The sequence below is a fragment of the Artemia franciscana genome, chromosome 8 (genome assembly GCF_032884065.1).
Source record: "Artemia franciscana chromosome 8, ASM3288406v1, whole genome shotgun sequence".
In the NCBI taxonomy this organism is placed as follows: domain Eukaryota; kingdom Metazoa; phylum Arthropoda; class Branchiopoda; order Anostraca; family Artemiidae; genus Artemia; species Artemia franciscana.
Window position 1 is genome coordinate 52,263,150 of NC_088870.1, and position 26,798 is coordinate 52,289,947.

At 36.4% G+C, this 26,798-nt stretch overlaps 1 protein-coding gene across 2 annotated transcripts in view; it reads left to right on the forward strand.

Moving 5' to 3' along the window:
• Positions 1–26,798, forward strand: part of LOC136030556 (uncharacterized) — a 168,326-nt gene that overhangs the window by 47,609 nt on the left and 93,919 nt on the right. For both annotated transcript variants that reach the window (XM_065709610.1, XM_065709611.1), the window contains 2 exons: positions 12,544–13,436; positions 23,434–23,551. In XM_065709610.1, the coding sequence (XP_065565682.1) occupies positions 12,544–13,436; positions 23,434–23,551 (1,011 nt within the window). The remainder of the gene's footprint in view (positions 1–12,543; positions 13,437–23,433; positions 23,552–26,798) is intronic.

Here is a 26,798-nt window from a genome sequence, read left to right on the forward strand (position 1 = left end):
GAAACTTCGAAAAGGGCTCATTTGAACGGAAATTGAAAGGCTAGTGCCCTTTTAAATAGCCAAATGTGATTGGAGGGCAACTAACTTTCCAAACACATAATTTTTTATGTGTTTATTTTTTTGTGCCCTTTTAAATAGTCAAATGTGATTGGAGGGCAACTAACCCCCCTCCCACACCCATAATTTCCCAAACAAATCCAATAAAAATTTTGATATAGCTATTTTGTTGAGCGTAGTTGAAAGGTCCGGAAACTATGTATTTGAAGATGACAACCCCCCTACAGCCCTCAGGGTGGGGGTTGTAAATTACGCCCTGGAGGTATATAAGGATGATCGTATAAACCCCAGAGGGGGCTTATTGGATTGCTATTCACAAGTTATACTGCCATTTTTGAGATTCAGGGTGACGGGAGGGTTGATGCCTCCCCTCTCACACCTCGTATATACCCGAAAGGGATCTGATAGAAATTTCGAGATTGTTGTTGTAGAAGCTTCATAAAAAGCTCATTCGATTGGAAATTGAAAGGGCTAGTGCTCTTTTTAATTGTCGAAAATGATTGAAGGACAACTAACCCGTCCTCCCATTCCCACCATTTCCCCTAACACATTCAATCAAAATTTGGAGATAACCATTTGTTCAACGTAATTGAAAGTCCGGAATCATCTATTTGAGAATGACGACCCCCTTCCCCCCACAGCCCCCAGGTCAAAGTTTGTAAGTTATGGCCTGGGGGCATACAAGGTATATATAGAAAGGGTAATCGTATAAACTTTGCAGGGGGCTCATTGGATTGGTAATCAGAAGTTCTAGGGCTCTTTTTAAGATTCAGTGTGATCGGAGGGTCGACACCCCCACACAAAACTCGTTATTTCCCCGAAATGCATGTGATAGAAATTAAGATGGCTATTTGTTGTCGTAAAGTCTTCAAAAAAGAGCTCATTTGATTAGAAATTGACAGGGCCAGTGTCCTTTTTAATAGTCGGAAGTGATTGGAGGGTAATTAACCCCCCTTCCACGCCTTTGATTTCCCCAAACACATTCAATCAAAATTTTGAGATGTCCATTTTGTTCAGAGTAATTGAAAGTTTCAGAGATTATGTCTTTGGGCATGACAACCCCCCGCAGCCCTCAGGCCAAGGGTTGTAACTTGTGCCCTGGGGATGTATAAGGTTTATATAGGAAGGGTGATAGTATAAACTTTTGGAAGGGGCTCATTGGATCGGTAATGAGAAGTTGTAATGAGAAGTTTGAGATAGCCATTTTGTTCTGCGTAGTTGAAAGGCCTGGAAATCATGTCTTTGACAACCTTCATACCTTCTCAAGACCAGAATATTATTTGCACTTTACTGAAAAAGCAAAAAATGGCTGTGAATTGTCAGTTTAGCATACAAAGTTAAAAAAGTTAAAACATTCAAACGTATTTTGTCGTTTGATGTCGTGGGATGGAAGGATTAGAATGGCTTTTGAGTCTTCAAAGGGAAAGTGAACGCAAAACACATTTATGTTTAAAAAACGCAAGACGAGATAAGTTTGTTCTAAAATAAGATTAATAAGTGATAATTATATATTATAGCTATTAAGCTATTATATTAAAAAGTTTATATCTTTTATGTGCTATATTACTGAAATTTTGAGGTAGCCATTTGTTCAAAAGCGGTCCAAAGATCACATAGCAAAGCCTTTGGGGTCGACACAACCCCTTACAAACCGTGGGCGGTCAACTTTTTTCTGGAAGGTGTGGTTGTTTGAACTTTAGAGGAAGCTCATTTGACTGGGAATGTATAGTTCTAGTTCCCTTTTTAGAGTCAAACTGATGTAGGGTAACTAGCCCGCTCCCTCCCTGACAACCTGTTTTCCCCCAAACGCATCCAATCAAAATTGTGAGATAACCATTTTATTCACAATAGTCCAAAGGTATATAACAGTAACTTCAAGGTGGACATAACCCTCCAGAGCCTATGTGCAAGGGTTGTAAGTTATGCCCCGGGCATATAAGGTTCTTATGGAATGGATGGTCGTATTAACTTCGGATCGGATGGGGCTTATGCGATTGAAAATGGGAAGATCCATGCCCTTTTTGAGAGTCAAAAGTGAAAGGAGGACAACCAGCCTCCTCCTCATTCCCCAAAAGACATCGAATCAAAATTTCAAGAGTACTATATTGTACAGCTTTATTGAAAGGTCAGGTACTCATCATGGTGAGGAGGTGTCACTAGGTCCGGTAACACCTCCTTACATTGTCAACTTATATTATTAGTTTAGACCTCTAAGGATAAGTTGTAGGGGATTTTGAACTAGCCAGAAGGCACTATATATATACTGTCAATACCACCACTACAGTTAATGAAACTAATGAAGCTATAGTTATTAAGATGAAATTCTTAGCGAACGTTTAGGAGTTTCAATTAAAGGTAAAAAATGTAGACCGATCTATAATGGCTAGAAATACCATTGCAACTTCTAAGGGAGCTAATTTAATTCAAAATCAAAAGTTCTGGCCAGCAACTAAAGAGTGGAGGGCAAGCTACGCTTCTCTCAAGCCTACTCATTTTCCAAACGCATTTACTCAAATTGCATTCGATCGTGATGGCTTTATGATTTTTTGACACAGTTTTAATTTCTCTCAAAAAAATTGTACCACAGTTTTCTAGTTTGGTGAGGTAAAAAGGTATTCATTGATAGCTTGCTTCTGATTAGGGCACCGGGGGCTTTCTTTGAGTCCATTCAATTTCAACAATCGAGATTTCACATGTCCTCGGTGCTCTAATGGATTTGCCAGACGCTACAGAGTTGGTGGCACTAGTAGGTTTTTATCCCCTTCTTCTGTCTTTCCTTCATCTTTCCTTAATCCTTTCATCTTTGTTAAACCGCGAAAGATTCACTTTTTGCAAGTTTTCCATTCTTTTTGCTCCACGCTTTCAACAACCGTGATTTTTTGACGCAGAAGGTCTACCACAGTACCGCAGTCGTCTAGGAAAGCTGAGGAAGTAAAAACTCAATTCATTGATAGTTTGCATTTAATAGGGATGCAGTTTTTTTTTATATTTGTAAAAAGTTTGTAAAAATTGAACCCACTCTTTGAATTTTTTCATCTTAAAAAAGTGAAAATTCAAAGATGCGATGAATTCCTAATGGGATATATTATTTGCAGCACTGAAGTCTTACTCGTTAATTCATTTATTGTCGAATGTTTAAATGAGATTCTTTTTAGTTGTCTTTTCAGTCACGCTCACGCAGTCACTGTGTGAAGGTAGTTTAATTAGCTATTGGATTTTGTTACACGTTTATTAAGGTTGTTTTGTTCTCTGGTTTTGGTCTCGTATATCTAATCCCTTTTTTCTTTCTTTTTTATTTATTCAATCTTTTTCTTCCACTGAAGACGGCGGAGCAGAGATCTCTGACGAAGTGTTTTCTCACAATTTGTATCGGCCTAGATTTCGTTTCAGTGTGTACCTTACTACTGAAGTGTTCAACCCCTTGAAACTTTCAAACTGGTATACCTCATGAAGGAACTTTTGTACCAAAAAATGGATGTCATATACTTTGATCAGCTCATCAAGAGCTATCGATTGCCGTCGAAAAAATAAAATTCTATCTGTCTTAGTTCAAAAGTTGATTTTTTTTTTCCGTAGGCCAACTTTCTAACGTCACCACAGAAAGGAGCTAAGGATAAGCTCCAATTCCTTTAGCAATTAGAGAACTTTTAAAGTTTATTAGGCACATCTAATGCCATTTCTTTACTGCAATCCCAAGTCAAAAAAAACGAATGATAAACCCAGCTGAAATCACGAACAGAAATGGGTAAAAACAATAGATTGCAGCACTTTCGGACCGTGGGAAAATGCCACATTTTTGCTTCTGTAAATTTTTCTGTTTATCACTCAAAGAAGATATATTGGCTGTGGGGCCGGGTAACTGCCGCATAAATTTAACACTTATAGATTTTAGTCCATCTTCAATTCGAAAGTGGTGCCTGCCTGCTTGCCTGCTAGAACGAAGCTTTCCACTTGAAAGCAGAAACATGGTTTGATGCATGAACGAAAGCTTGGCTGCACAACTTCATATACTCCTGACATAGGCTATATAACTCCACTTCACTTCGCATACCATAGGCTCTGGCGCGTGGACAAGCAAAAACCATCCTTTTTGGCCACAGGCAAGAGTTTTGCGGAGCTTTCCAAAATGTAATGTCATATTCATCAATCCGGCCTGAGGTCCACACTTTCCGTAAAAGCCGCACAGGTTAGACCCTTACCAGTTTCCAGGAATAAGCTGCGATAGGTGGCATAGGAAAAAAAACCGGGACAAAACTGAAGTGTTGCTCTCGCAACACAATAAAAGTTCTAGTGCCCTTTTTAAGTGGCCAAAAAAATTGAAGGGCACCTAGGCCCCCTCCCACGCTCATTTTTTCCCAAAGTCACCGGATCGAAATTCTGACAGCCATTTTATTCAACATAGTCGAAAAAACTATTAACTATGTCTTTGGGGACGACTTACTCCCCCACAGGCCCTGTGGGAGGGACTGCAAGTTACAAACTTTGACCAGTGTGTACACACAGTAATGGTTATTGAGAAATGTAAAGACGTTTTCAGGGGGATCTTTTTTGGTTGGGAGGAGGAGGGCATGAGGGGCGGGGTTACGGGGGGATCTTTCCATGGAGGAATTTATCATGGGAGAAGAGAATTTCCATGAAGGGGCGCAGGATTTTCTAGCATTATTTAAAAAAAAGGAAAAAATAAATATGAAAAAGTTTATTCAACTGAAAGTAAGGAGCAGAATTAAAAATTAAAACGAATCGAAATTATTATGCATATAAGGTTCACCTCGTTCTAATACCTTGCTCTTTACGCTAAAGTATTTTTAGTAATTTCAACTATTTATTCTACGGCCTTTGTGACTCAGAGGTCATTCTTAAGGATTGGGACAAAATTTAAGCTTTAGTGTAAAGAGCGAGGTATTGGCGAGGGGGCAGACCCCCTCATATACGTAATAAAAACATACGAATATTGAAGTTCGTTACTTAAGTTTATTCGTAAGTTATGTTTAAATTTTACTAATAAAAATTTTCGTGAAATATTAAAAGTTCTAGTTGCCTTTTTAAGTAACCAAAAAATTGGACGGCAACTAGGCCTCCTCCCCATTCCTTTTTTCTCAAAATCGTCCGATCAAACCCATGAGAAAGCCATTTAGATAAAAAAATAATACGCAAATTTTGTTTTAATTATTCATGTGTGGAGAGCCAAAATCAAACGTGCGTTAATTCTAAAACATTCGGAAAGTAAAAAAGAGTTTTTTAACTGAAAGTAAGGAGCGACCCTCCTCAACGCCCCGCTCTTTACGCTAAAGTTTTTTACTGTTTAAAAAAATAGAGTTGAGAGAAAGAGTAAAAAAATTATCGTAAAGAGCGGGGTGTTGAGGAGGGAACATCCCCTTTCATATACGGAGTAATTTCTGTTCGTTTCAAGTTTTAATGTCGCTCCTTTGTTTCAGGTAAAAAAAACTTTTTTTTTATTCAATTTGTTTATGTGATTGGGGAAGTGGCTCAGAGCTTATTTCAGGGATCACTAAAGTATCGGCTTCTCTTTTGAGAAAACCGAAATACGACTCATTTATTCTTAAATCACTTGAATCTCTGTTCAAAGCTAGACCTAAATGTTGGTATTTATAAATTTCAACATCTTCTCTGTAGTGCTGGACAATGCCTTTGTCATGCGACATTAGGCTAGCTTGGTTAAATAAAACTGGATTATTAAATATGTGTAGAGTCAATTTCCTGTTTTTTTTCCGCTTTTTATGGTACTTGGTATTTACCAAGTGACATATAGCAATCGCTTATTCTGTCGGTCTGTCGGTCTGTCTGTCGGTCCCGGTTTTGCTAGTTTAAGCACTTCCATATAAGCTATGACGATGAATTTGGCAGGCGTATCAGGGACCAAACCAGATTAAATTAGAAACTGTCATTTCCCCGTTGCTACCATCTTGGGGGGAGTGGGGGACGGTTAAATCGGAAAAATTTGAAAAAATGAGGCATTTTTAACTTCCGAAGGAGTAATCGGATCTTAATGAAATTTCATATTTAGAAGGACCTCGTAACCCAGAATTCTTATTTTAAATTCCTACCGGATCCATTGTCTCGGGGGGAGTTCGGGGGGGGGGAACCGGAAATCTTGGAAAAGGCTTAGAGTGGGGAAATCAGGATGAAACTTGGTGGGAAGAACAAGCACAAGTCCAAGATACGTGACTGACATAACCGGATCGGATTGCTCTCTTTGGGAGAGTTGGGGGGGGGGGCGATTCGGAAAATTAGAAAAAATGAGGTATTTGTAACTTGCGAACGGGCTATCAGATCTAAACGAAATTTGATATTTAGAAGGATCTTGTGCTTCAGAGCTGTTATTTTAAATACCGACCAGAACCGGTAACATTGGGGGGAGTTGGAAGGGGAAACAGGAAATCCTGGAAAACGTGAAAATTGAGGTATCTTTATCTTGCGATTGGGTAATCGGATCTTAATGAAACTAGATATATAGAAAGATCTTATGTCTCAAATGCTCCATTTTCAATTTTAATCGGATCCGGGGACATAGGGGGTCGGAGGGGGGAACAGAAATCTTGGAAACCGGAAATCTTGGAAAACGCTTAGAGTGGAGAGATCGGGATGAAACTTGATGGGAAGAGTAAGCACAAATTCAAGATACGTGATTGAAATACTTGGGATGGATCCACTCTCTTCAGGGGAGTTGGGGGGGGTCAATTCGGAAAAATTAGAAAAAATTAGGTATTTTTAACTTAAGAACGGGTGACCGTATCTTAATGAAATTTGATATTTAGAAGGAACCCATGTCTCAGAGCTCTTATTCTAAATCCCGATCAGATCTGGCGACATTGGGGGGAGTTGGAGGGGGAAACCGGAAATCTTGGTAAACGCTTAGAATGGAGAGATCGGGATGAAACTTGATGGGAAGAATAAGCACAAGTTCTAGATATGTGATTGACATAATTGGTACGGATATGCTCTCTTTGGGGGAGTTAGGGGGGGGTTGTGTTAATTCGGAAAAATTAGAAAAATTGAGGTATTTTTAACTTAAGGACCTGTGACCGGGATCTGAATGAAATTTGATATTTAGAAAGAATTCATGTCTCAGAGCTCTTATTTTAAATCCTGACCAGATTTTGTAATATTGGGGGGAGTTGGAAGGGGAAACCGGAAATCTGGGAAAACGCTTAGAGTGGAGTGTAGAGATCGGGATGAAACTTGGTGGGTCGAATAAGCAAATGTCGTAGATACGTGATTGACGTAACCAGACTGGATTCGCTCTCTTTGGGGGAGTTGGGGGGTCCAGTGCTTTGGTGAGTTTGGTGCTTCTGGACGTGTTAGGACACTGAAAATTTGTAGGTGTGTCAGGGCCTAGCATAAATGGACTTGATAAAGTCGTTTTTCCCGATTCGACCATCTGGGGTGCTGAAGGGAGAGAAAAAATTAGAAGAAATGAGGTGTTTTTAACTTACGATTGGGCGATCGGATCTTAATGAATTTTGATATTTAGAAGGGCTTCGTGTCTCAGAGCGACATTAAGTCTATGATTTTGCGTTTAAATCCATCTATTGATCTTAGAATTTTGCTAGAGCTCATGCCATATGAGCTCCTAGCTCTTCCAACCTCGTCACAAGTGCCATATGAGCTCTTAGCTCTTACTAAGGGTGTTATTAATTGAGATGGACTGCTGAATTAATCTATCCATATGTCGTTGATGAGTTCTTCCTATGTTCCAAAGACCACAAGAGCAAGGAATTCTGTAGACACCGGAGTTTTCACCTATCGGGATAGGGTCTTTACCTTAGTGGATTTGGGAACTGATAGTTTTTCTGGGTCTATAGTAAGTGAAAATATTATTTTTCCTTAGATTTTTGGAAATGTGGTCTGAAACCCCTTTAACGCACGGCAGATCAAGATAAACTGAATTTTCCCTTGGATTTGCGTTTACTGTGTCACTAGCTGATAAACTTTTGATACGTTTTGCAATCATAGAATTTATTAAACTAATTTGATAACCGTTTCCAAATAAAATAATTTTAAGGTGGTCAAGCTCTGAGTCCAGGAAACGTGGAGAATCCAGGAAACTTGCAATGCTCTGTCAACTAGAGAAGTGACCACTCCTCTTTTCGCAGCAGGAGAATAGTTAAAGGAATAATTTAAGTAATGGACACTGTGTTTAGGTTTTCTATAGACTCCAAACTCAAAGCATGTATCATTTCGTCGAACCAAGATATCTAAGAAAGGAAGATCCCTTTTTACCTCCAATTCATAAGTAAATTTTGTATCCAATGAGTTAAGCAAGTGAAGAAAAAACTCTAGAGATTTGTCACCATGCTCCCACAAATAGAAAATATTATCTTTAAAACAAACTCAAAATTCCGGTTTACAAAAACTTTGCCTCAGTTGATGATAGGGGGCGGCCATTGAAAGCCCATATTTCCGTCTATAAAAAAGGTCTCTATAATGGAAGTAAAAAGAATTTCTGCTACAAAGGGCTGTAAGTGAAAGAATGTCTGATTCGAAAGTGTTGACTTTTCTGATATAGATGGGTTAGAACTGAGTTTATGTTCCAAAATCCTTTCGGCCTTTTGAGGATCGCAATTGGTATATATCGAATCCGCATCAAAACTACCCATTCTTGTATTTGGTTTAACCGAAAGTTGCTTAAACATGGAAACGAAATCAGCGGAATTTTTAATATAGGATTTTTGAGCCTGAATTAGCGAGCAAAATACAACTGATAAGAATTTCCCTATTTTTGCTGTTGGAGAATTAAATGAGGAAAGAATGGGTCGAAGTATCAGATTATTTTGTTCGCGCTGTAAGAAAGAGGCACTTGTAAGAGAGAAATGCAATGATTAAAATCAGAAATCAGGTGATCTAGTTATCCTGTTTATTTAATTGGTGCTTCACTTGTTTGAGTGAACGAATTTTTTCTTTTATTTCTCAGTTGTTCATTAGTATCCGTCGATGGCAATTCATATTTGTTTGGATTTTATGTAAATGACGGATATTGACGAATATCTCACTTTATTGTTGTTAGGTATTTGATTTTAATTCTTACGATTTTTGGTCTTTTATTGGACTTTATTTATCTTTATTTTTTGGTTGTTTTTTTTTTTTTCATTGGTTTTGTTATACCTTCCGCATTTATTTTTTGGTTTGTGATTTCTCCTTGATTATATTATTTTGTTCGCGCTGTAAGAGAGAGGCACTTGTTCTCTCGAAATATTCGCTTTCTGTGTTTTCTTCAGTATTTTCGTTTGGTTTTTAAACCCCAATTTTGATCGTTTTCTTTCTTTATGTTATGGCAGGCCAATCTGGTTAAAAAATTATCTTCTATTTGGTTTATTCAAGTCTTGCTTTTTTGGCTACTAACCATAGATTGTTTTAATAGGTTAATTGATATTGGCTGTTTTTTTGGTTTATTTGGTTTAATTGGTTTAATTTGGTTTATTTGATTCTTGCTATTTGGCTACTAACCCTAGTGTTTTTTTTTGTAATAGGTTAATTGGTATTTGCTATTGGTTTTTTGGTTTATTCGGTTTAATTTGGTTTATTCAATTCTTGCTCTTTGGTTACTAACCTTAGAGTTTTTTTGTATTAGGTTAATTGGTATTGGCTGTTTTTTTTTTGTTTATTTGGTTTAATTGGTTTAATTTGGTTTATTCGATTCTTGCTATTTGGCTACTAACCCTAGAGATTTTTTTTTGTAATAGATTAATTTGTATTTGCTATTAGTTTTTTGGTTTATTCGGTTTAATTTGGTTTATTCAATTCTTGCTCTTTGGTTACTAACCTTAGAGTTTTTTTGTATTAGGTTAATTGGTATTGGCTGTTTTTTTTTGTTTATTTGGTTTAATTGGTTTAATTTGGTTTATTCGATTCTTGCTATTTGGCTACTAACCCTAGAGGTTTTTTTTTGTAATAGATTAATTTGTATTTGCTATTGGTTTTTTGGTTTATTCGGTTTAATTTGGTTTATTCAATTCTTGCTCTTTGGTTACTAACCTTAGAGTTTTTTTTGTATTAGGTTAATTGGTATTGGCTGTTTTTTTTGTTTATTTGGTTTAATTGGTTTAATTTGGTTTATTCGATTCTTGCTATTTGGCTACTAACCCTAGAGGTTTTTTTGTAATAGGTTAATTGGTATTTGCTATTGGTTTTTTGGTGTATTCGGTTTAATTTGGTTTATTCAATTCTTGCTTTATTGGCTACTAACCTTAGAGTATTTTTGTAATAGGTTAATTGGTATTGGCTATTGGTTTTGTAAAATAATTTGCTATATCATTTTTAATTAGCTGTGTGTACATGATTTGTGCATAAATATAGTTTTTTTTTTATGATAGAAAAGCAGTGTGTTCTTCGTTGTTTTTTAAATCTTTTAGCAGTGGGCTTACAAAAGCTTCTATAACTAACCAAAGCACAAACTTTCGGTACTTTCGGTAGAAAAACTTTCGGTACTTGTATGATATTTCCCCTACCGTTCTAGTTGTTCATTCATTGAAGCATTGTATAACCGATTTTTTCTTTAGATTCTTTAAGTTAAGCGTGAGACAAGACAAAGAGAGGTGCAAAATTGATGGAAAATATGTAATTTGGGCTATGTATTTGCACATTAGAGGGAAGGGGGTTGAAGTATTTGGACAGTGTGAAGTTAGAAAAAAAATCTTACTTCATAATGTGCAGAGTAATTGTACCTAACACATTAGGCATACAGACCCGCTATACTTTACCCCCCCCCTAATGTGCAAATATATTGCCCAGATTTGTTTCTAAATACTGTATTTTTATCATACTAGGAATATTTCACTAGGATTGAGTGTCAGAGAAAGACTTTAGAAGAATATTAGGTAGGGGCTATATAATATAAGTACCAAACGTTTTTTTACTTCTCCATCCAAAGTGTTTCCTTCCTTATCCACCACAACATTTTTTTTTCGCAGACATACTGAAGAATCTGTTTTTTCCGCGCTCGGAATATCTGAGGAGAGAGTCCTCAGATACTCCTGTATCATATATATCCCTTCTCAGCTCAAATTAAACTGATTTCAAGTTGATCGCCATTTAATAAGAATAAACCAATCTATCCTTTTCTATGCAACAAATAGTTAAATACGTAAATGGATTTACGGATTCTCTCCCAATTTGTAATGGTGTGCCCCAAGGATCCCTGTTGGTCCAATACCATTCGTTGTAATGGTAAACAATTTTAGCTTTATTTTTTCGGATAGATGGAAATTCGTTAATGAAATATCTGTCTTAAAGACGCGTTATAAAAAAAAATTTAAGAAGTAGCCCAAGGGATGTCCTGAAGCAGATATCAGGTATATCTGCTTTTAATTATATGGCGGTCAGTCGTTTAAAGTTAACACTGTTAACAATTGTTTACCTCAAGATTGCCACCCCCCTCTTTCAGTCGCCCAATCCCCCTGGAATATTGGCTAGTACTGTAACATTGCTAGGTGTTACCATCTCATGTGATAAAGATTGGGATTAATCTCCTTAATAAGCTTAAATGCCCCCAATCATATTTGTTTTAGAATTTCACTCTCATTTGTACACCCAATCCTTGAGTATGCTCAATACCGCATTACACCGCAATTACTTGATGATGATGATGATATCAATTACTTGATGATGCCAATACCGCAGGGTTGCTGTGGTAGCGGTAACCTAGTAAGGGACGATCACGTCCTAAATTAAGAAACAAAATAGCCCATAACTCCTTAAAATGGTGTCAAATTGAACTACGAAGTCTGTTTGGCATCCTGGCACCTCTGAAAAATTGTGGGACAGACTAGAGGCAGTCCAAAAATAAGTATAAGAATTACTCTAAATGGGGGTAAAGCTCCTTAAATCTCCTTTCTTCGCAGAACTAATCTAGGCACCCTTGAGGAAAAGAGAACGAAAACTTTCTTACGTCTCGCAAATACTGCCCTATATAATCACCAGAAAAATTTCACTTTTCTCTAGCCAATATATCCCCTCTGACGCCTTGCCTCTCGTTTTGCATCAACAAAAAACACAATAATTACCCTAATAAAAATCTCTGCAGGAAAATATTTGAAGATTCTTTCCGCTGCATATCTGATATGTTCAGTAAGTGACCCCCCTCCCCTTCTTTCTTTCCCTCCTATTTTTACCACTCATCGTGTAAATTTAATTTTACTAAGTTCACTCTTTTTTTTTACCCTGAAATCCTTAAGAATTGTCGTCCGTCATGTCACCAAAGAACAATGGTTTTCCTCGTGCTTATGATTTATACAATTTCTTTTATTTTGCCCCTTCTTTGTGTATTTACTATTCACTGAGCGTCTATTTCTTTTTAAACTCTACTAGTTTTCATTGCTTTTCAAGCCTTATCTCGTTTTTTTGTGCTGTGTTTGTTTTTAGGTTTGACTCTTAAAATTCGAAATCGACCCATCTTGCCTTGTGATTCTCATATTTTGTGGAAATAAATCGTATCTTATGTCTATCATAATACGAAATTATTTTTTTTAGGACTTTTCGTCTGACCTTCTTGAATTCCTAAACAACACATCTGTTCTACCAGAGCTTAATTTTAACACAGATTTGGATTTTTCTGTTGTAAGAGACGATTTAGACGCCATGGAACGCTGCCTGTATGTCCGTTCAAATCCAGGATCGGACTTCACTGCGTCAAGCAGCTCAGTATGCAGTTCAGCTTCTCAGAGTCCTCCTACACCAAGGCATATTTTTCCAAACAACATTAGGAGTGATGACAGAGGAAGTTTTTATAGTGACAGTGAGTCTAGCGAAATGTCAGTACAGGTTGTGCCCAATATTCTGTATGATAGATCAGACGATGAGCGGAATCTAATGTCAAATTTGGAACGTAGTGATTGCTCGAATTCAAACTCACCTGTAATGGCAATGAATGAGCTGTATTCTCCTAGTGGTCGATTTTTGAGCAGTCCTCTGAGCACACATATGGGACAGCTCACTGTGAATACTCATGACGTTGAGCTAAAGTCGCAAAAAAAGACAATGATCTCTGCTCACCCTAATGATCTGTCCGTTGGTGTTTCTCAACCTCTTCACGTGAACTTTAACAATTTTATTTGTGTGGATGATAATATGACTGGGAGGCATGGTGTTTCGCCTGAATTGAAACACCAGCCTGCTGTGAAGTCGCACCGTCGTGATAATACCGATTCTTTTCCACCCAAGAAACCTATGAATCCCTCGGATAAGCAAACAACTGAGGCTTGTATACCTGAAGAGAAACAAAAGAGTATTTATCCCTTTGAGTACCGTTCTGCCAGGGAGGAAATATTGGCCATGCTTGATCCAACAAAGAAGGAGGAATTTGTAAAACATGTAGCCAAACTTCCAGAAAAGGATCTTCTTCAAATCGACGACGATGGAGATACGTAAGACACTTTCAACCTTTTCTATTTTTTTCTTGTCTTTCATTAATGTGATTAAATTGCGTCATATTAGCGTAGTTTGATTGAAGTTGGAGAAAATTATTTTTCCTGTCTGCTGAGGGTTACCTTTGTCGCTGAAAGATGGATTTGCCCTGTTATTATAGTTTAAGTTTATTTTAAACTGCTAGAAACTTGATGTCTTTGCCCTACTAGGGTTTATTTGATGTTTCCGCTTAAGCCACCTCTCAAGATTTTCATAAATATTTTAAGTCATCTTAAAGCCTCATCCAAGGGTTCACTCTCTTAGGGTTTATTTGATGTTTCCGCTTAAGCCACCTCTCAAGATTTTCATAAATATTTTAAGTCATCTTAAAGCCTCATCCAAGGGTTCGCTCTCTTAGGGTTTATTTGATGTTTCCGCTTAAGCCACCTCTCAAGATTTTCATAAATATTTTAAGTCATCTTAAAGCCTCATCCTAGGGTTCGCTCTCTTAGAAATCATGTATACCAGGTGGCGCGTACCAAGCAGAGTGGAACTGTGTCAGACGTTTTTGGGGGATGCCAAGCTTTTTAGGGACTGTGCCAAGGGTGGTTTAACTGTGTGGCACACGCAGCGTTTTGGGTATACACCAGGTGGCGCGAACTAAATGCTCTTTTTTTTATTTAACGAAACTCATGCGCAGGGGATTAAAAAACTTTAAAAAGGTAGCAAAAATGTGTTCATATGCATTTTTTTTACGTTTTTACGAGCCGGACAAACATTTCAGGGATGGGCAGGGGTTTCGAACCTCCAAACCCTCCAAGATACGGCCTTGTTCATATGGCTAATTAAGGGCTAAGGGCTTCCAATCTCCTGCCTTGAGACTAATCTTTCTATTCTTCCAAACTTTTTTTAACTGTGAAAAAGCACCCTGAGCCTTAGCTATTCTACTTTTAACATCTTCACTACTCCCAATGCTCTACTAATAATACTGCCAAGGTAACTTATGCTCCCAACCTGATCAATATTTTCGTTACCTAATGTCACCTGTTCATTTTCACTTATTGTTACTTATTATCACTTATTACTTATTTTCACTTATTATATTTTAGCACCCTGGCCTCGCGAAATCTCTAAAAAATTCATTCATTTTCCTCACACTTTCATCTAATATGCTTAAATCATCAGCATAATCTAAGTCCAGGAGCGTTTTCCCTCCCCATTTGATTCCGTGATCTCCAATTGCCTTTCCTGTGCTCCTTATGACGAATTTCATCAAAATGATCCATATAAAGGGGGATAGAACACAACCATGCTTAACTCCTGATTTAATACAAAACCAGCTGCTAACCTCATTTCCTACCTTAACCGCAGCAGTATTATTCTCGTACATAGCACAAATCACTTTAATGTATTTTTCTGGTACACCATATAACGATAAGACCTTTGTTAACGCTCTTCTATCAACAGAATCGAAAGCTTGCTCATAATTGATAAAACTGAGGACCAAAGGTGTTTGACAACGAAGGGACTTCTCAATTATTAACCCAAGAGTGAAAATTTGGTCGACACATCCTCTACTTTTTCTAAAACCGCATTGTTCTTCCCTTAAAACTTTGTCTACAGCATCTCTCAGTCTAAGAAGTATCATATTACTCAGTAATTTGCTACCTACAGAGACCAGACTAATGCCTCGATAATTACGACACTCACTCTTGTCACCTTTCTTATACAGTGGTTTAATTAAGGTTTTCCTAAAATCATTGGGTACTTCCCCTTTTTCATAAATCATGTTCATAATCTTCAGTAGCTTATTCCTAACTACAGAGCCACCATATTTAAGAAACTCATTAATCATATTATCAGCACCTGGAGCCTTATTATTTTTTAATCCTTTTAGTACTGTCGCTAATTCTTCCTCACTAAACAAATCTTCCTGCACATCCAAGGTATCACAAACTTTTTCATTTTCATCTATATCTTTTCCTGCAACTGTATCTCGGTTTAGCACATTCTCAAAATGTTCCACCCATCTTTCTTTAACTTTTTCCATATCACTAATTGTGGCCCCTTTTCTATCTTTAACTGGGACTAGTCCGGATTGGCTACTCCCTTTCAATTTATTAACATGCCAGTATAATATTTTACTATTATGCCGTCTAGTCGCATCTTCCAAATTCTCAGCAATTTTATCCATGGCCTCCACTTCACATCATCTCCTTAGTTCATATTTTAATGCTTTCTCCACTTTCTTTACATTCTTTTTGTTTTCATACGACCTATCACTCAGATAATTCTTATACAAGCCCCTTCTACTCTATTAAACCTAAAGCTTTTTCACTAATATTCCTAGTTGCAGTCTTAATACTCTTCCCTAAGACACCATCAGCAACTTCACAAATTGTTTTTCTGAAATTATTCCATCCATCTTCCACATTGTCAAATTTTAAACTCTCAAGTTTAGTATTCAACTGTTCCTGGAAGTTTTTTCTCACATTTTCATCCTGGAGTCTACCAACATCATAACTTTTCGGGAGGTAGTTACCCTTCCGAAATTTCAGGTTTAAGTTAATCTTAGACACTACTAGATGGTGATCTTTACTTTTAACATCAATAACAGCACTCCTATATACCCTAGTATCTTGTATTGATCCTGCTAGTCTTCTGTTTACAATAACATAATTAGTAAGGTTTGCTGTCTTACCATCACGTGAATACCATGTCAACTTATGGGCCATTTTGTGACCAAACACCGTATTGGTTATAACTAGGTTGTTATATCTCCACGAGCCAGAAAAATATTTCAGGGGTGGGTGGGTGAAAGCCTACTACTACTAATGACTCACCACAGCACCAGCCCGCTTGATGCTAGCTCGACTACGCTTGCTCCTCCTTCATCCAATCCGTTTCATGATAATTTCCAGCAACTGTAAGCTCTTGTCGGATGACTCTTTCAAGATACGATGGTCATTTTGTGGCTATAAGTGATAAAATCAAGAAAAACCCATAAAATATTCTTTGATCGGAAAATGCCTTTTAAGAGAATCGTTGCTGAGCCTTAGTGATTAACTTAATTATTTTATTCTCATGATCAGACATATTCCTGTCTGTTCCAGGGGGTGGGCCAGCTTATGGAAAACGCCAAAAATTGGCGAATTATGCGGAAAATATTGTAACAATCACAATTTCTTAAAGATTCGGGTTATTGTGCTTGTGGCCAAAAGCTCTTCCCTACTTACTTGGCTGTCGCGGAATGTATAGTATTTATTTCGGATATTGAGCTTGTCAAATACCAAGTTTGTTTGCTCCATAAAACAATAACGAAAAAAGTGGGAAAACAACTGCGTAATGCAACTAGAAAAAAAACAAACAAAGACAATTATTTTATCCCGTTGAATATGCTTTGACAACATTCGAAATATCTATTTATGACCATTTTGTAATTAGATAACGAATTAGAAGCATTTCTTGTGCCCATCCCACTTGTTTTTCTCGTGGCGATAAATTTCTAATGTTTATGCATTCGGTTCGTTTGGCGCCGAACCATTTTGGCTTTATTCCTACATTTTTTTTTTCAGATTGAAATGTCCGTCCCGACGGGGAATTCTAAATGGCTTTTCAGCGTTCTTTGGTCCTTGAGTATTGCGTCACAGTAAGCTATTAAATATAAACGCTTGACATGAAGATTACTTAACAGTTTTGCAAAACGCTGAATGGGCTTATTATTTGTTGAATAAAAGAAAAACTAATGAAGGGGGAAATTGTATTTACCTTATTCATCCTTGCACTTTAAGGACAGGGTCTTTAAGATTGATTTGAAGGATTTTTATCCTCATATAAAATGAAAATACTAATTTGAAGCTAATTTATCGCTATTTCAGAGTAGCAGACTACTACTCTTCTAGCAAGTTATTGCTCTGACAATCTATTGAAGGGGAAACGGTACTTACCTTATTCATACCTTGCATTCAAGGCCGGAGGAAAGGGAAACTTCCAAATTTGGTGTGAGGGATTTTTGCCCTTCAGAATATAGATAACTAATTTAACACCACCTGTTGTCGCTATTTCAGACGCTACCCCCCGAAGACTGTCGTCTTTAACCCCTTCATTAATAAGGTAATAGTTTTAGTTAAGCATTTCTATCTCCTTCTGTCAAATCACTTTGATGCAGAGGTGACGAGATGCTCCTACGACTCCTGTTAGCGGGGCTAGACACTTAAGCAGGAGGGATCGCCCCCGTGTCGGCTTTTCTGGGTTCTTTATAATTTTTCGATAACGTGACTGGTTTTCTACAATTCACCTGTTTTTATAATTTTTATGAGTCTGACCCCCCCCCCCCCCACTGGATGACTAAAACAAAAGGTTGTCTAATTACTTGTTAGTTTTTTTGGTACTTAAGTATCCCGGAAATACTTAAGAAGTTTGATCTGTGTTATCTGAGCAAAACCGGTTGTCTTTCGCATTCGATTATAATTAGTTTCGTCTCATCGACAATAACTACGATATAGGTATATTTAAATTAAATATTTAACATATAGAAGTGGTTAGGTTAAGTTAGGTTAGATGAAGTATTTAATATAACCCGTTTTGAGCCACCTGCTTTCCATAATTCTGTTCTTTAGTTTCCATGATTTTGTTACTATAGTATTATATTTTCATCATATTTTGGTATATTTCATTATTATTAACCTAACTAGTCATTATGGTTAAACTAATTTCATTTCTTCAGTTTTCGGGATATTTAACAAGTACCGTTTTTTTGTTATTCTACTGTAAGTGATAAAGACAAAAACGAACTTCTTAGGAAAGACATACGAGTTAAAAACTTCGGAAGAAGTAATAGGAAGACAAAGGCAATTACACGAGAAATGGAAGAAATTGGTTGGCTCCTCGAAATATCAATATTTTTACATTATCATTACTTAGTTTCCTAGTTATTTATATTTATCTCGCCTTTTTTTCGCTTTTTTGAATTAGTTGCCCCCTCCAAAATAAGTTTTCACGTACTTATCTTTAAAGAACGCTAGTGTCGATTCTTGTCTCGTTTAGAAATAGTATGGTTTTCTCTTTCTGATTTAATAGTCTTCCGAGGCCCGAGTCTTTTCTAAGAAATCGATGGTTCGAAGTTTCGGTGGCATCCGTATCTGCAAACCTTAAAGAGTTAATAACGTTAAAAAACGGAAAGAACAAGACACTTGTCTAAAGCTTTTTTAGGGTCCCCTCAAATTATTAGCTTTTTTAGTTAGCCTATCGTATATTCCAAGCTAAATGTAAATTACTGTTCAGGATGCCGAGAATTTCTAGATGCAAGGCGCTTGGAAATCTAGTCGGCAGCCTTTACCGCATGTGTTCGCAAGGCCATTTTCAGATATTTGCGTTCGGGCCCTTAGGATAATCAGGGCTCCTGACCTCCCTTGTCTTTGAAACCATACTAATTTCTTTCAGTTAGCGTATCTTTTATATGCTTTGTTAACGAATGCACTCCTCCCTCCAATAGGTGCCATCTAACAAAAACCCTGCGTATATGTTAGTCCAACAATATAATGCTCAGTGTATCTTATCTTATTAAACGAACGACAAATTTACAGATGTATATTTATTTAAATATCTGTAATATTTTTCTCAAGTTGAATAAAAAAACAAGCTTTTCAACTGAAAGTAAGGAACAACAGAAGTTACTACGCATATGAAGGGGTGGCCCCTTCCTCAATACCCTGCTCTTTCCGCTAAAGTTTGACTTTTTGTTCCAGTTATTTAAGAATGACTACTGAAACACAAGGGTCGTTTCATTAGAATAATAACCTTTTTTAAAGTCCTAAAAATGCTTTAGAAGTTTCAAAAACAGGAAACTATTCCTATTTTTCAATCAAATTAGATTTTTAACTAAGAAAAAGTTTGAATAACATTATAATTATGGCTCGGTGGATGGACAGAATTAAACGGAATAAATTCAGTGATAGGATCTTGTCCTCTTGTCACAAATTGGACAGAACTGAATATTTTCAATGGTAGAAGAATCTTATCCTCTTAATACAAAATACTACTGCAAGTTTGTCGCAAATGAACAGAACTGAACTGAATACATCGAATGATGGAAGAATCTTCTCCTCTTAGTACAAATTACAGCTGTAAGCTCATTGCAAATGGACAGAACTGAACTGAATAAATCCAATATTGGAAGAATCTTGTCCTCTTAGTACAGAATACAGCTGCAGGCTTGTCACAAATGGACTTAAATGAACTGATTAAATCCAATGACGGAAGAGTCTTGTCCTCTTAGTACAAAATACAGCTGCAAGCTTGTTGCAAATGGGAACAGAACTGAACTGAATACATTGAATGATGAAAGAGTCATGTCCTTAGTAGAAAATATAGCTGGAAGCTTGTCGCAAATGGACATAACTGAACTGAATAAATCCAATGTTGGAAGAATCGTGTCCTCTTAGTACAAAATACAGCTGCAAGCTTGTTGCAAATGGGAACAGAACTGAACTGAATACATTGAATGATGGAAGAGTCATGTCCTTAGTAGAAAATATAGCTGGAAGCTTGTCGCAAATGGACATAACTGAACTGAATAAATTCAATGATGGAAGAATCTTGTCCTCTTAGTACAGAAAACAGCTGCAGGCTTGTCACAAATGGACTTAAATGAACTGATTAAATCCAATGATGGAAGAGTCTTTTCCTCCTAGTACAAAATACAGCTGCAAGCTTGTTGCAAATGGGAACAGAACTGAACTGAATACATTGAATGATGGAAGAGTCATGTCCTTAGTAGAAAATATAGCTGGAAGCTTGTCGCAAATGGACATAACTGAACTGAATAAATTCAATGGTTGAAGAATCTTGTCCTATTGGTTGAAAATACAGCTGTAGACTTGTCGCAAAATTGCATGTTTCAGAGGGAGTATAAACCTTAAGCACATTAACAGTTACAACAATTTAATCATTTGCGCTCAATAAGCTTGAATTTTGCCACAAAGCCATATCAAACCACAGGTAAGTTCATGCTGACTGCACACAAATTGCTGGATTGATGTCAATAATCTTGCTTTGTACAATGATCGCTTTAGACTGCTTCATTGCTTTGAATAGAACGGGTGCGGAGACATACAGAGTGGGTTGTTGCCCCCCCCCCGTGGGTTGTAAATTTTTGGAGTTTTTGAGCACTTGCTTGTTTTTATCTCGAGTTAAATTTCCTTTTTCTTAATTCCCCCCTACCCTCCTCACTTAAAAAAAAGATATGTATATACATGGATGGCGGCCTTACGAACTTTTACTTCCTCGAACTCTTTTATTTAGAAATACTGCATTCACAAAAAATTGCATGACAATTTTGACTTACTGTAAAGTCAGGAATAGCCTTTAAGTAGAACTCAAGGGTTAAATTCATAAAAAAAAGTAACCAACCTAGCTTTACTAAAATCAAAGGAATATTTTTGAGAGGGTAGAGGTAGAGGGAGGGATTCATACCATGCGTAATGCATGAAATATCAAATAAAGGTTTCATCAATCTGGAAGTAATTCGGCCGAACAGTATATTGGAGGCAAGTTAGCCTTGTGGCCTCTCTCCTGTATATTTGTCGAAGACAAATTCTTGAAAAGCATTTTAATCCAAATAGCCTACAACATTCAGAGGAAAAAACTTACTCTTTGTAAAATTATAGTTTATCTTGTTGTAAGATATAGATATAAGATAGGACATATTGGCATCATTCCAACTAGATTTAGAACTGTCTTTGTCAGGATTTAATTCAGCAAACGAATGATTTGACCCAGGGAAATTTTGCAAAACATCCCTAAAGACTCAGAAAACTGCTCAGATTGTGAGTAGGCTGTAGATAGTTCGGGATCTACTGATTTCAGACAACTGTTTAATCGGGAGGGGTGAAAATAGGGTTGACAAGAGGGAGAAATATTGTTCACCCAGAAAATTGTCCTCATTTTGAAGATGAAAAAATTGAAGACGAAGAGGGACATTAGATTCACGACAGAGAATAGATCACTCTGAATGTTGATCATGGTCGATGATTCTAAGTATTTTCTTTTTCTTAAAGTAAAAACGAGGCCAGTTTTTAACAATGGAATCTAGTAAAGCAAAAAAGCTAAAACAGACGTAGCCATTTGACAAGAACACTGGAAGTGTAAGCCCCCTGCTCTGTGGTTACACTTTTATCTCTAGGAGGGACAAAATGGGCTGCTGAGATTTCCCCATACGTTGTTTGGTACTCTCCCCCTTACGTCTTCTACCAAACCAAGCAGGATTGATTTCAACGTCCAATTCCCTTCAAATAGGAACTTGCAGAGGTGCTATTAAGTAATAGAACTTGCAAGAATCCTGGGTTGCCACCAACGATTTTTATTCAATAAATTTTTCTACTAACTTACGATGTCTTAATTTGTCTATGATCGATTCACTGTCCATTGGCTTAAAAAAAGACTCGTTGCTACTTTTTCTTTCATTATAATTTTGTCTTTGGTATAGAATCAAGTAAAACTTGAACAAATTAGGCAAACTTGCCACCCGGCTCAACTTTCTTTCGAGTGATTGACCTAATAAGCATATAAGGTCGTTACGTCGTCTTGAATCCTATTGTGTAATTTTGCCCTGCTCGAACGATTACTAGAAATGCAGGGTCCTACCAAATACTGTCGCTGTTCTGTTTCTATTCGAAAGGCTTCTTTTCCACCGGCCGGCTTTCTGCTGATAGTAAATTGTACTGCCTACCCTGCATTGTGAGGTTGGTGAGAAAGAAATCCCGACGTGAGAGCGAAATTGTCTCACTGCTTGAAAACTGCTTCCGAGAAAAATATGCTTTAAGCTTTTGAACGCTACTTTCCGAACCCTCTGTAGTCCAGTTAATACATTTGTATCCTAGGGTGTATCTGGATTTTCTGTTTGGAGGGGGGGGGGGCTTAGAGAAAATATAATACAAAAAAACAAAATATTGTTTTTTGCCAAGATAGGATGCTTTCCCTTTCATGTCACGAAGCATCAAGTATTAGTAAATAGACTGTTACTAAATCTATTAAAATAACTAATTAAAATTAATAATTGAAATAAAATTAAGGGTAAAATTTGTATTATTAAATTGAGATCCCATTCCTACAGTTGGGCAAGTTTCTGAGATCTTCATAAATTGTTTGACAACTTATCTTGGCGGAAAAATTCAAACAGTTAATGATTATTACTCGTTTGGCCCATTAAAAATAATCAGTTTTTAAAACTTAAAACTTTTAACTTCTTTCGAATTGTTTTTTTTTTGTCTAGGATTTATTGGCATCTGTTTGGTTTTTGCTTAGTGATCAGAATAATGCTTTTAATCCTTCTCTGAGTTTGTATCCAATTCTGACGCGCCTTCCCCCTCGTTTATAGACCACGGTTTCTCTTTTAGGGACTAGTGCCGAATATTTATTTTGGCTTAATTATATAAGAATAGATCCTATCTTATCCCAGACCATTAGAAACAAAGCTTGTCTGATACCTAGCAAACCTTTCGAACCTTCCTAAAAGTTTCCAAGCTTCTATATTACAGTGAAGACTTGCTATTATGCTGTGCTCAGGCTTGGCATTGCTTTGTGTATATCTGCTGATGATGGTCATTGTATTTGTGGTCAAAATATGCAGAATTTTTTGACATAGTTTTTCAGGGTCTGATAAAAGGATTTATCCCTATCTGAACTGTTATTTGTGCGTCATTAAAAGGCAGCGTGGTCTTCGAAAATACGTATGCTCTGTGCTTGCCCTAGTTGATGATAAAATATATTGCAGTTAATAACTGCAAAATATATTTCGATGCAGTTGATGATGATTAGTTGATGATAGAATATATTTTTAATGCAGACGATATATATTAGTCAATAAACCATGTTTTTGCATGCGGTTGATGATAAAGGTTTTTTATGTTCGGGATATTTGTTAGTTGATGATACAAAATATTTCTCCCGGCAGTTGATGGTAAAATGTTTCTTTGATGTTCTTCATGTTTATGTTGATGATAGAATATATCTTTGCAGGCAGCTGATGATTTTGGTATCAAGTGAAGAACAGTTCAATTACGCACAACTATATGCTTTAGTTGAAAGACTAAAACATTATCCTCAACTTTTTCTAGTCAGAAACAAACAAGGCTTGGTAAGTTTTACCATCTCAGTTTAGTATTATCAGGTATCATTACCATTCAGTTTTATAATTTCGGTTCTACAATTTCAGCTCAGTTTCAGTTCAGTATGCCATTTGTCTTACTTTAATTGGCGTTAAGAATTACCTATTATTGATAAAAGCATATAAGATGTAAAGGACGTTACATCTTGGACAAAAATCATCAGGATAAAGTGCATAAAACTAAAGAAATAGATAGCATACCATAGGATCAATGTAATCTATTGTATTATGGTAATTCTTGCTTTCAGTCCTTGTTTTGACAAGCAAAACGCTCCTCTTCAACTCAAGTCTAGTCAAAGCTTCATTCGTGTCGGTACGTTACGTATTATAGCAGCCACACCATTGTTCTTGATCTGTTGTAAAACTGGTTTCTCTGTGTGCAGTCGGAGATAATTAGCTTAGCATGAGTGAGATAAACTACAATACAAGTATAATTCAATTAAATATTAATTTAAAAAACTTGTTCGACGAAACAAGTTTTTCAAAGAAAAGTAAAGAGCTCCATTAAGCGAAGAATGAGCAAAAATAAAGTCAAATAATCTTCCAAGCGTAAAACTGCCACAGATCACTATCAACAAATAAATGAAACTCAAAACGAATGGAAATTATAATAAATAACCGAGTAAAACTCAAAACAAACAAAAATTAACATGGATAGGGCTGATAACCTCTATGGCTTCTCAAGACCAGAACACAGTTTGTGTCTTACTGAAAAGAACAAACAAACAAATGACCGTGGATTTGTCAGTTAAATTGACATATACTAACATTTCTTCGTTAAGGTTTTGATGATTTTTGGTTATAAAAGTAAGAAGGGTGAAAACATTTGAAGCGTATTATGTTTTCAGTAAAGCGCAAATTATGTTCTGGTCTTGAGAAGGCGCATGGGTTATACGCTTGGAAGGTTATTTGACTTTATTTTTGCCCATTCTTGGCTTAATGGAGCTCTTTACTTTTCTTTGAAAAATTTATTTTGTGGAAAACGTTTATTAAGTTAATTCTGTTCGTTTTTTATTGGCAGTCTTTTTCATGAAAAAAAAAATTGTATGTCTTCAGTTTTCTTCATAAGAATCATTAGTATGGGTTGCTGTTTGTATGTTGGAGAAACTTTTTCAACAACTTTTAATCTTGACACAAACAGTATTTTTAATTTAATTTTATAGCTTCTGAAGTTGACCTATATAAAACTTAATGTCTTTCCCAAAAGATTCTGTCTATGCTTTTCGACAACCTGGATACGCTTACGCTGTTTTTATTTATTTAAATTGTAAGAACAGAAGTAGTAATACAAGTATCCCCGAAAGTTTCAACTTAATACCCCCATTCGTTCTCGATATATTGTTGGGGCGTCTTATTGGCAACCATTTAACACATTGCCTTTTGATCTATTTTAGAGCAACATTTAGTTTTAAGTATAATGGGCCAATTGCATAATTCAAAATTTTGACTGGATGCGCTTGGAAAATGAATAGGCTTGAAAGAAGGACTGCTTGCCTCCAATCTGTTGTTACTCTTAAAAAGGGCACCAGACACTCGCGCTGTAATTGGAGTGCGAGGGGGGGGACTTCCCCCTTGATATATGTAGTAAAAAAATTTTAAACAAGTAAAAACAAAGTGAAAAATTATAAATATATTTTGTTATTAGTAAAGTGCAAATTGTGTTGTGGTCTTGAGAAGGCATGGGGGTTGTTAGCCCTACTCAAGTTAATTTTTGCTCGTTTTGAGTTTGAATGTGTTATTTATTATATGATTTAAATAAACAAAATACGTTTAAAATATTTTAACTTTTTAACTTCAATAAATTAAAAATTATTAAAACTTTGAGGAGTACATATCAGTGTATGCATACTAAACCGACAGTCCACAACCATTTTTTTCAGACCTTTCAACTACACTGAACAAAATGGTTATATAAACATTCTGATTAGATGTGTTTTGAAAATTGATGGGTGTTTGGGGGCGGGGGTTTTGCCCTTCAATTTCTTTTGACTAATAAAAAGAGCACTAGTCCTTTCAATTTCCAATCGAATGAGCATTTTTCGAAGTTTATACGACAAAAAATGGCCATCTCAAAATTTCTATCAGATTCATTACGGGAAAATACGAGGTTTGGGGGTCGGGGGCTATCCACCTCCTTTCACTGTAAATCTTTAAAGGGCACTAGAACTTCTGATTACCAATTCAACGAGCCCCTTCCAAAGTTTATTCGATCGCCCTTTCTATATATACCTCATATACTCCTAGGACATAACTTACCTTGCCCTGAGGGCTGGTGGGGGGGTCCTTCTTCAAAGACATAATTTCCAGTTCTTCCTATTACGTTGAAAAAGGTTGCTATCTAAAAAAAATTATTGGATGTGTTTGGGTAAATGGTGGGCGAGGGGGGGGGGAAGGTGCCATTCAATCACTTTCGACTATTAAAAAGGGCACTATATATATATATATATATATATATATATATATATATATATATATATATATATATATATATATATATATATACCTTTTTATTCTCTCCCATGGAGTTCCAATTTCGTTGAAATCCTTTTTTATGATCACTTCTGCTCCATTTGGGGATGACCTGCTTTTTGTTTGGCCCAAGATGGATGCCAAAAATCACAACTTTGGCAATCTGCAATGATTCATCTGTAAAACATAGTCTAGCTATCTTAGCCTTCCTTTATTATTAAATAAAAAAAACAAGTTTTTTTTTAACTGAAAGTAAGGAGCGACATTAAAACTTAAAACGAACAGTAATTACTTCGTATGTGAAAGGGGCTGCTTCCTCATCAACACCCCGCTCTTTGCGCTAAAGTTTGACTCTTTCTCTTAACTCTACTTTTTAAACAGTAAAAAACTAATATCTTAGGACTTATTATTGCCCCAGGACTTAACTAGTACCTAATACCTTATTATTTGATGCACGGGCAGTCAAACAAATGACAAGTTTGAAATAAAATGGTTGATTAGAAGGCCCACGTTATGAGCGACGGTAACAGACAGTTTCTAATCTGTTTTATTTTCTGTAAGCAAGTATTTTCTGTAAGCTGTCTTTATTTTGTTCTTCAGTGAAGTGCAGCATTTTGTAATTTAGAAACAATTGTACAGCTGAAACTTTTTGCCAAATTTAGAAATGAACATAGACCCTTGAATTTTGAAGACTTGGTTGCAAAACAGGTAGATTTGTAGTATATCTAAGCATCCCGAAGTATGCATT